Raw genomic sequence first — 11726 nt, 5'->3', positions numbered from 1 at the left:
ATTGATGTTTATTCCACAACACCATAAGATCATTCTGGCAGGTAGTTATTTTATAAAAAATTTATTTCTGACCCCACCTCAGATTTGACAACAAAATTTTTGCCGTGTTCAACCAGTTTTCTCGGTTTGGCGATAGGTCGATAAGTTCACCGCAAAAAGTTATCGCCAAGGTTGCCATATTGTTGGTGGAACGAAACAGCCAGTTAAAAATACTTATAGAATATAAATGAATACATTAATAACTTTAAAGGACCGCCAAAATGGTTGTTTATAAATAATGCTATTTAATGTGATTACTTAAATGGTCCAACTTAACCAAATAATTATTTGAGACCACCGGAATTAAAACTGTGAAAAGTGTGGCAGCATCTTAGGTGCCTGGATTTGCCTAATTCTACCATTTTTTGCCTTTTTCTGGCTTAGAAAAAGGGCAATTGTAAATATAATAGGCAGTACTTTACGTTGTTTGCTTATTACCAACAACACAAGTTAGCTGCTTGAGCAGTGAGAAACGATGAGAAAACGAAACATCCGATAGCAGAAATTTGCCGAAAACCGGAGCAGCTAAAAACGAAAACGGTTCGTTTTCGCCCAAAACGAAATTGAAAAAATTTTACGATTACCGGAGCAGGCCTGAATATTGCAGCTCGATCCGCATTATTTGGAGAGCGAAAACCTTCTTTTTTAACACCACGTTGCTTTGAGATCACAAGAAAAGTAGTGGGGAGAAATATATAGAGACGATACTACCGCGATTGTTTTCAAACTACCGATAGTGGAAGCTGAATCCAAACCATCGATAGTACCACCGGTAGTTTGACATCTCTATGCTGCGCAAGACCCTAGAATACTATCTGACCCACCGTACGTACACTAATTTTTAGTTGAATATAGACTGCTTTAACCGAAGGTTCTCTATGATGTCTTTCATTTTGATAACTGTCGAGTGAAGCTTTCAGGTACTTTAATATTGAAGATGGAACATTTTTTCATAACATACTACTAACCGGAAAGTATCCATGGATTTTTACCCCAAGTTTTACAACTTAAACATATCGGTGCTTAAAAAAATGGATGGAGTCTCGAAAACGAAGTATGTAAATTACTTTAGCAGGAGACTACTTCTGGCAAGTAAAGGTAAGAAATCAAACAAGTAAATAATCCTATGATAATACCGGTGGTCATTTTTACTTACTTATATATTTATAGGTGGTAATTGATATAATCTTTAATTGTTATTGTTAGAAGACCCTTAATATCGATATATCATTTGAAGAACACCCTTGATATTGATATTAGTGTGTCGTGGCATAAACACAACTAATGGAAGACGTCCACACTATATTCTGCGTGGTCACTTCCTCTTTCGTTTGTAATCTTCTGAGAGAGAAGACGTGTTTTCTGATTTTCATTAAATAAAAAAAAAAGTGCAGTGCGACGAAAAGATTTAAATTAAAAAGGAAGTACTAAACTTGATTTAAACAAGATTAAACCTTTCTACAGGATGGGTGTTGACTAGATGGGATTGAGGAGATATTGCTGGATTCATCGCGCAGCCTTGTTTTCTGAGACAGAAGCTTTTGGACTTTTTAATATTTTTTTTATAATGTATTCCAGATTAAATTAAATTGAAAGTGGTGGTGACAAATATTAACTGAATCCCAAAAGAAAGAGTCTGTCTTCGCGAATATTTGCTTGGATAGAATATTGTTATTAATTATTTAGTCAAAACATATAGTATAATTTTTTTAAAACTTCGAAGCGTATTATAATTCTATTTGAAATAGTTCTAATTTTTATTTGCAAAAAAATCGTACAAAAAACAGTACTATCGAATCCGCATGGTCACAAGGTATGTGTATTTGTAATCAATTATATGGTTCATATGATCTAATTTCTATTTGAAACTTGAAAGTATATGAGATACAACTCGAGTTCTTTTAAGCCGAAAGCATAAAATAGTACAAAATAATCGATGGGTAGAGAAATATCTAGGGAAAAGGTTTAATTTAAATAAATAAATCATTAATGTAAATGTTCAAAGCTAAAAAGATAAAGATGAGGTTAATTTAAATAAATAAATCATTAATGTAAATGTTCAAAGCTAAAAAGATAAAGATGAGGTTAATTTAAATAAATAAATAATTAATGAAATGTTCAAAGCTAAAAAGATAAAGATGAGGTTAATTTATGTTAGTTTTTTTTTTTAATATGTACAAAGAATGTCGTTTTCATTAGTAACATATTTAAATTAAAAAAAAAAGAAATATCCATAGGATCGTCAATGAATTGATAATTTGTTTAAGAAGTAATTAAATCATTAGAGGTATATCAATCCGCGCGATCACTGGAAGTATTTAAATCAAGTCGTAGTGAAAACTGGAATTATTCATTTAAATTAATTCCTCGTGACTTTCACTAGAAATTTTTAAATCCCCCGTGACATTCACTAGAAAAATAAAATCAATTCGCAGTGACAACTAGAAGAAATAAATTTAAATCGCAGTGAAAACTAGATATATTTATATCGTGACTTTCATTATAATCATAATAATCAGCCAGCCCTCGTAATTACTAGATAAAATCAACCAATCCTCGTAATTACTAAATTAAATCAATCAATCCTCGTAATTACTAGATAAAATTAACAAATCCTCGTAATTACTAGATAAAATCAATCAATCCTCGTAATTACTAAAAAAATTAACAAATCCTCGTAATTACTAGATAAAATCAATCAATCCTCGTAATTACTAGATAAATCCTCATAATTACTAGATAAAATCTGGCAATCCTCGTAATTACCAGAAAACTAAAAGTATTTAAACAGTGAAAACTAAAAGTAATTGAATCAAGTAACGATCCAATCAAATATTTATTTTTTTTTTATGTTAAACGATGTTTCCAAGCACCAACAATGAAATTCTTTTACTAGCGTGATCTTCTTCGTTTCGATTATTGCTAAAAGTTACACAAATGAACCAAGAAATTCTAGAGCATTTAATAGAAACTAGAATCCAGGATGAAAAACTACAACCACCATGCACGTACCAAGGAAAGGATAACGACCAACTTAAAACAAAAGCCAGCTTTCAACTCTCTTCACAGTACGACGAAAAGAACTAAATAACAAGAAAGGAAGCTAACTTCGGCACGCCGAAGTTTGTATACCCTTGCAGATTGGTTTTCATATTTATATTATAAATTATAATGCCGAAAACAGACACTAAACAGAGTTTCATTAAATTTTACCTATACTTATTATGTTTACAGTTTAACAGTTACAGTTTTACATTCCCAGCTTTATATATTTTATACATTTACCGATCGCTTCTATGACAGCTATAAGATATAGTTGTCCGATTTTTATAAAATTTATACCAAATATCTATAGTAATAAGTAAAGCTCATATCTCAGAGTAGATGAAAATACGTTGAAAAACAACGAAGTTATAATTTTTTCTATTACTTTCCCTATCGTTCCTATGGCAGCTATAAAATATAGTCGTCCGATTTTCATAAAATTTATACCAAAATTTTGAAATAATACCAGAAGCTCATGTGTCAAAGTAGATTAAAATACGTTGAAAAACAACGAAGTTATAATTTTTTTCGATTAATTTCCCGATCGTTCCTATGGCAGCTATAAGATATAGTGGTCAGATTTTCATAAAATTTTTACCAAAATTCTGGAATAATAAAAAAAGGCTTCATCCCAAAAATGGTGGAATAATATTGAAAAACAGCCAAGTTATAATTTTTTTTCCAAAAATTCATCGAACATTTGTATGGCAGCTATATGATATAGTCGTCCGATCCGGCCCATTCCGACATATATAGCAGTGAGAGTATATAGAAGACTATATGCAAAGTTTCATTCAGATAGCTTTAAAACTGAGGGACTAGTTTGCGTAGAAACGGACAGACGGACAGACGGACAGACGGACAGACGGACATGGCTAGATCGACTCGGCTGTTGATGCTGATCAAGAATATATATACTTTATAGGGTCGGAAACGTCTCCTTCACTGCGTTGCAAACTTCTGACTGAAATTATAATACCCTGCAAGGGTATAAAAAGGAAATATTACACTTGATTTAAACAAGAAGAAGCCTTTATACTGGATGGGTATTAACTAAATGAGATTGAGGAGATATTGCTGGATTCATCGCGCAGCCTTGTTTTCTAAAAGTGAAACTTCTGGACCTTTTAATAGTTATAATATTAATAATACATAACATAATTAAGGCTTCGTTCACCAAAGCAACATGATCAGTGATCAATGATGGACCAGTAATCAGAAACTTTGTCCTGGTAGACGCTTATGATACATTATAGCCTTTTCCCACTGAGATCCAGAGGCAGTTACGATATTTTTGATTGTTCTCCTTCCAAATGCGATTGAGTTTTTAGCCAAGATGTAGTAGCACAATCTGCAAACCTTATGTACAATCCGTTCAACAGATAGTGTATGGCAGATGGATTGGATCTTTGTGGGAGTACACTTTATAATATATAAAAATTGAAGTTCATTCGAATAATTTTATATATACGTTATAAACTTTATTATTCATAAAATAAATTGGGATAACTGAAGTTATACAGCATTTAGGAAAAGAAAAAAACTTTGATTTGTATATAAAAATAACGAAGTTTTTATCCTGGTTATCGATGTCCTTGTATCCTTGAATAGAAGAATTCAATAATTAAATATTGATTTAATAATGTAATGAAATAACTCACCGAGTTTCGCTCCCAATATTTTTCGCAGTCATGAAAAAGGGTAGAGAACATATTTTAGTCGACACGCAGTTTACAACATTTTTTATGAAATGTATATCATGCATAAGCAAATGTTGAACAAGGTGTGCACAAGAACTAGAAAAGCAGATCTGACTTGAATACTAAATATATATTTGAATCGTTTTTAGAAAATCAGGCATATTCAATTAATAGAAGGACTCAAAGATATCATGCCAAAGTATTGGGATAATAGAGAATATATCTTGGATTGGAAATGTTTCAAAAGGGACCATTATACATAATAACTGTTCATACATACACGCAGCATTCCTTTAGCCTTATGGAAGCTAAAATCTCATGATTGGCTAGCTGAATGTATTATTTTTTTGATTTATTCTTTTATCTGTTATTTGAATGTTGTAAAGAAGGGAGAGGCTTTTAATTTGGATTTCAGCTGGTTGTTGACAAACTGCGCAAGAGATCAGAATTTTCTTTTAGTAAAATTTGCAAAAGTTTGTATTTCTGGGAAATCAGATGTGAAATTTTACCACTTTGAATATAAATATTAAACGATGTATGCATATTTCTCCTTCATTCTTTGGGCTACCTTTTGATTTTTACAGTATTTAAAGTGTTGTTTCGCAATGAGTATGTGAACGTTGATAAAAAATATATACAATTTTAGATGGTATTTCCATTATAATACCATACGTCGATCTAACATTTTACTTCTATATCTTTGCATAATTTACCTTTCCATATAGGACTTGTCTCCATCGAAGCCTTCTTCCTTGTGGGATTCGTTGATGGGAATAAAACCTAATTTGTTTTTTTTTTTTTTGGTATTTCTGTCAAATCATTTCTTTTTGTATTTTTATTATTGAATAATAATTAAAATTTTACAATCCCTTTACTCGGGCTTCCATCGGCTTTTTCATTGTTTCCTTTCAATTTTTATTTTAATTCTGTTTTCTATAATTTACTATTTTGGTCAAAATGGCCAATTTAAATTTTCTTCTAATTCTTTATGTCATATATTTTGTGTTCACTTTTATATAATTCTGTATGTTTCTTTATATGCAATTATTTAAATTTAAATACTAATAACGACATAAAAAATCAGCGCTTTCTTCTTTTTATTTTCTCTTATTTTTGTGTATTTTTTTTTTTTTGCATTTTCCACTTTTTTAAAATTAATTTATTTAAATATTTACTAGGTTACGCTTTCATCTCGCTTGATTTGGTTTCTTGGAACCCTTGTTAAATGACTAATTAAATATTAATTTAAAGTTTTGTGTGTTTCCTTTGTTTTTGTTTTTAATAGAGAAAGGATTTGGTTTCTTTTCTTTATTTTTTTTTTTAAGAAATATATACTTTTATGTATATTTTTTTAAAATTCATTTAAATGCAACTAGTTGTAGGAAAAAGTTTCATCGTTTTCTTCAAATATTCTCTTGTGTTTATTACATCCCATAATATATATATTTATATATATATACTTGCTTGCTCTTGTAAAAGAAGTATATGTATATGCACATATATATTCACGTAAATATACAGAATATGTATACATTGTGTTCGCGATGGTTTACGAAAAACTATTCTTCATACTGTTTTATTATGCACTAGAACGTTGCTTGTATTAATCTCAATCGTGGCTGTGACTAATGTTGTCCATTAAGTTAATGCAGCCCTTAGAGCCTCTCTATTTGCTATATATTTATTTACCTTGGTGACATTTTCTTTAAAAATTGCTTATACGAAAACTTGGGTTCAACTTCAGCTAATTGAATGTTGAACATAATCCAGTTATTGGTTGCTATTGGAAAACTGCCATCAGCTATTTCAGTTGGGTTTCCATTGTTGATTTCTTTTTGTGTTTTAAATAAGCACAATTGATGGAAATGTATAAAATATTTAAAATTAGTTATTGTTTTTATTTTTCATGCTGGCAGCTTGTTGCTATGTTCTCTATTATAATTTGTTAATATTCTTAAACGTTATCGTTAATTGTTCTCACCGACATTCGCGCTGGAAAAGCATACAAATTATAAAATATTCTTATCAAAAGGATTAAGAAACTTCCCACAATCCATTGGTTTTTAAGCTACGTGTGGGTGGGCAACGAAATACAAATAGAATTTCACCTTTCATTAAACAATAACAAGGTCTCATATTATTTTACAATTTGAATCGTTTATCAAAAGCTAGACCTTATTTTTACTTACTTGAGCCAAAAGTAAAACGAACCTAATCGGAAGATTGTATAGATTGGCTTACAAAACCTCAGTAAAAACATTTTTCTTGACATTGCAGTTGAATTTGAAATCATACAAAACTTTTTCCTCTATTTGCTCGGTCTGCGCAATATTTGAATTGCTTGTATGTAAATCTATTGCTAACGAGATTTGTTGAGTTCACATTTTCCTAGCTCCTTGGATAGAGTCTTAATATTTTAAGTATTTCCCTTCTGTGCCTAGTCTAAGTTGAATGACATCGTTTAGTTGCTAATCGTATTTTTTATTTATTAGTTTTGAAATTTTGTTGCATTTTTGCTGTGACCTATATATGTATGTTTATAATGGTTTACTTTTGCTTTCCGTGTTCACTTTGTTTATATTCAAAGAAAAATTCTGATTGTTTACATTGCACAAGATTTACAATTAGAAGCAGAATAACTGTAACTTAAAAATTGAAAAGCTCATTCCATTTCGAACGTTTTCTTTGCTTTTGTGTGGAAAGAAAAGTCAGTGTGAAAACTCAGTTGCTTTTTCTTCGATTCTTGGCCATGGGTGTCGCTTCAGCAAATGTGCAATGAACCAAGTAGTGGAGTCTCTTGGGCGGCTCTCTGCCTTTTAATGCAGGAAGATCTATCCTGTGTAGTGATCTCAGGATTGGATCCATCTTCTCTTTCACATTTTTACATTGAACTCCCAGGCCGTGTTAATTTTTAAGATTTTGATTCTTGTATTTCTTGTTTCGCTACAGAAATTGTGTGCTTGGCCAGTTAGCGGACAGAAACATACTGTGAAACTACACTCTTGGGACAGGAGTCTGGTGTGTGGGCGAGTGGGTGTGTTCAGGGTTGGTATGTGGTACAAATATATGAAAAGTGCGGCCGGAGTGACCCCATCATATTAATCTGTATAAAGCTCTTTGGTTATATGTTTCGGTTGTCGTGACTTAGGATCAAGTATGTTTTGTGCGCTTTATATCTAACCAGCACACAATCGCCCGTGCACCGGCATGTTATGTGTTCTGGGGTCCTGTGATTTTCATTGTTATTGGAATGTCTCGAGTACTGTATCTTTCTTTCCAATTGATTGTTCGGTTCGGTTCGGTTTGTGGTATGTATTGTGAATTGCCTTCTGGTGTCGTACAGTGTTCTTAACTTTTAGTATTCGCTTAAAACTGGGATAGTGCGTGAAATCAATACCGAAAGTTAGACTGCTAATAGCTCGCTGTTCTCAATGTGCTGAAGGAGCGAACTCTTGCCCTCTGTCGTGGACCTCGCGCAATAGTTCGATCGATCATCATTTGCATCACCAAAATCATGCAATTCATCAACACGCAGATATTATTGCTCGCAACCATTCAAATTTGATAAGTTCATATCCGCGTACAGCGCCAGTAAAAGTGAAATGCAATCCCTCGGATGCATTTCACTTGCTGATCGCGATCTGGGCTCATTATCTATTGCCGTTTCGTTCGTAGTTATTCTTAATTTGGCTTGCATTCTCTATTATTTTCATATTCTCGGTTGTTATACTCCAGCGAATTTTCGTAATTCCAATTTAGATTGGTTATTCTATTGGTTTTGGTAAGTTTAAGGGGATGAGGGTTTTCTTTAATGGGTTTGCATTTGGTTTCGGGTTTGCCGGGATAGTCAAAATCGGAAGAGGGAGCTAGATGTACTCAGTAGAGGATATGTAGGGTTGTTTGGTTCTGTTCTGGAGATGCAGTTTCGTCTAGAGGGGAAGTTGAATGTGGCGGAATCTCTTAACTGCCCTAGGTACTAATTGGTAGCAAAAAGTTGCTTGGAACAAACCGCTGGACTGACTTCAGTGTCGAGGAGGATTACAAATTTTGCTATCCTTCTGTTGATCCAAAACCGTTGGGTTCTCATTTCAATTGCATGTTGAAAAGCTGTTTTCTACAATTTTTACTATAAAGCTCACAAATTGTAGTCTTCTGAAAGGGTTTTGGGTTTCGGTCTTAGGGTTTTGTCCTTGAAATACTGCCCTTCTCTAGAAGTCGGTCCGTCGAAAAAAAAAAGTTTCGAAAACCTTTGTGACTATTTTACGAAAATGTCTCGCTTATTCTATAAAATATAAGATCCAAAAGAAAATATACCCGTTTTGCTTGCTTGTCAAACATATACGTATATATATATATATATATTTAATGGAAGAAACATAGATAGTGGGTTGTGGGAGCTTGCGGGGAGGGAAGGGTCTTTCGATTTACCATTTTTAGATTTTTGTTTTGTTTTAGTGTAGAATTAGGAAAATTGGAATTAGTTAGTTTTTAACGCTTTAGTATATGATTTTTGGTTTAGTCTCTTTCAGTGTTAGTTCAATGAAAGACTTTTTAAACGAGATTTATTTAAATTATTGTGTGTTTAGAGACAAATGTTGATTTTTTTTTTAGGTTTTTGTTTTGTTTGCTTGTTTATTATTTAGTAAATGGTTTTTAATCATGTATTTTCCTATTTTTTTGTATTTTTTTTATGTTTCTTTTGGTTTAAGTTACTTAAAAAGTTTCGTTATTAATTTAATAATTAACAAATTGATTTTATAATAAAACCAATAACAATAACCACCTCGCCCATATGGCTACGAGACAATAATATGTGGTGCTGATAGTAGTACAGCTATTGTGGCTAATATTGTGAACATTGTGAATATGATAAGGCACAGTCTGTCAACGACCATAGCTGCAAATTTCCAATCATTGGCAATGTCATTGCACTCGTCATCTTTACGTAGCTGTTTGTTGTGTGTTATTCGATTCGATTATTTAGATACAGAGAGTGAGGTAAATGGGGGAGAAAGAGATGGAGCAATTAAAATTAGTCGCTAACTAGAGTTTTAGTGCTAATGGGGCATGCAATGTGGATGGATACTTCATTTTCTTTTCATAGAACTCTATTGCTCAAGGTGTCTATTGAGATAATGGTTAATATAAATGGATAAATGCGATCTTAACCACACACCATGGCGTCCTCCGTGACCGTCGACGTCGACTGTTGAAAGGGGAAAACTGCCGTGTGGCACCAACTCACCTGATCAGTTATAAAGCGGATCTCCTTTAAGATTAAACCTAGTTCATATTCTGTTGACGATTTGATGCACGTGTGATGAGTGACCGCATCCGGCATTCGGGTGCTGCCAATTGGCCCAATGCTGCCATCGTCGCCTTGTCTGCAAGTTGGCCAAGTGGGCCGCATGCGGAGAAAAGAGGCTCGTCAGTGGCTAGATTCAGTTAACCCAACGGGGCCCGGGGGCCACTTGCGATTCGTTACCCGTAAACCGTGCGATAGAAAGCCGGATTGTGTGGCAGTGTTCCGCCGGGCGTCATGGGGCGGCAGTTGTGACGGAAGTCATCGTCGATGTCCAGGACATTTGCCAGCAGTGATTTCGAGGAGCTTCGATTTGGGGGAGAAAAGCAGCTTTAGTGCCCTCAGTGCCAATATGGAATACGAGTTGGGTAATTTACACAATTTTCGCTCTCGCTTTCACACTCAAAGAAAGCCAGGACGAAAAGTTCGGCAGCACAACAACAGTTGAACTAATCGATAACTTATCGAAAATATGCAAATCCCTCATATAAATTATTGATTGGGCAAATCACAATAGAAGCCAAATTATCACGCTTTTTTCATTTTAATTCACTAATCGACGAGTTAACGAGTGAAAATTATATCTATCATAAGTCGATAACTAATCTAATATATTAATCGTTTTAAAGAAATCACTTTTAATTTGTTTTAAATTTAGTTTTCGATTGGTAAAGCCATTTATTGTACTTAATAACCTTTCCTTAAACTTTTTATATTTCAGATATTAAAAATTGAAAGGCCTATTGATAAATTGTTTACCAATCGATAACTAATCAGAAAAGAAAGTCATATCTATCAATTATACAATTATTTAATTTTAAAATTAAAAACTTCGGCGATAATTGAAATGTTTAATGTGATTCACCCAATAAAACAATAATTTGTTGTTAACAATAAAAAAATAGTAATTTTGTGCTCTTATATCGATTGTTAAATACCGCTCTTTCAGCTCAACTTCAGAGAGGATCTGATGCTTCCGCTCGGACGACGTATCCGAGCAGGGCGTGGTCGGAAATTCCAGGATCAACGGTCGCCCCGGTCGACTCATTCGCAGGATCCATGGCAGCCAGCACAAAAACACGATGCGAATCTAACGGCAGGTGGCAAAATTGAAACGTTTAGTGGAACGAGCCATCAAAAATCAAATTTGATGTATATGTGCTCCAATTGCGTGTGTTACAAGTTCGTGTGGTTAGTTGCTGATGATCTGGTCGGGCCTCTGTCTGGGTGTGAGAGACCGCAAACTTGTGGAAATCTAGCTGGGCGCTCCACGATTTATGGCTATTTTGCATGAACGGACCCCACACACAGACAGATGGCCGCGAGTATGATTTATATTCGATTTTGATTACAACAACACAGCAACACTGTGCGGAGCGCCTCCCGGAGAGGCAGCAACACGTTGGTTTGCTCCGGCGGAGAGTGTTTGTCAGTGTACGCTGGGTGATTTGTTATTACACTTGGCCATAATAATGTGTATACGTGTGTGTGTGTGTGTGTGTGTCTAAACGGGTGTACTACGATGTGGGTGTAAGGATATCTGTGGCTTCGTGTGCCAGAGGTGGAGTGAGTTCGCATTTCGCCAAGGACCTGCTTATTTATAGCTACGGTGCATGCAAAATTTATGATCTACAATACGA

At 33.8% G+C, this 11726-nt stretch overlaps 1 protein-coding gene across 1 annotated transcript in view; it reads right to left on the bottom strand.

Moving 5' to 3' along the window:
* Window positions 1-4543: 4543 nt before the first annotated feature.
* nAChRalpha5 (nicotinic Acetylcholine Receptor alpha5) overlaps window positions 4544-11726 on the bottom strand; it is a 52761-nt gene continuing 45578 nt past the window's right edge. The window contains exons 9-13 of the mRNA XM_017167913.3: window positions 11025-11176; window positions 10270-10392; window positions 10030-10168; window positions 4746-9733; window positions 4544-4686 (exon numbers count right to left, since the gene is read on the bottom strand). Of these exons, the coding sequence (XP_017023402.1) occupies window positions 9581-9733; window positions 10030-10168; window positions 10270-10392; window positions 11025-11176 (567 nt within the window). The 3' untranslated portion in view covers window positions 4544-4686; window positions 4746-9580. The remainder of the gene's footprint in view (window positions 4687-4745; window positions 9734-10029; window positions 10169-10269; window positions 10393-11024; window positions 11177-11726) is intronic.

This window comes from Drosophila kikkawai, chromosome 2R, assembly GCF_030179895.1.
Source record: "Drosophila kikkawai strain 14028-0561.14 chromosome 2R, DkikHiC1v2, whole genome shotgun sequence".
Lineage (NCBI taxonomy): Eukaryota > Metazoa > Arthropoda > Insecta > Diptera > Drosophilidae > Drosophila > Drosophila kikkawai.
The sequence above is the reverse complement of the archived record's forward strand: the minus strand, read 5'-3'. Positions and strand labels throughout refer to the sequence as shown.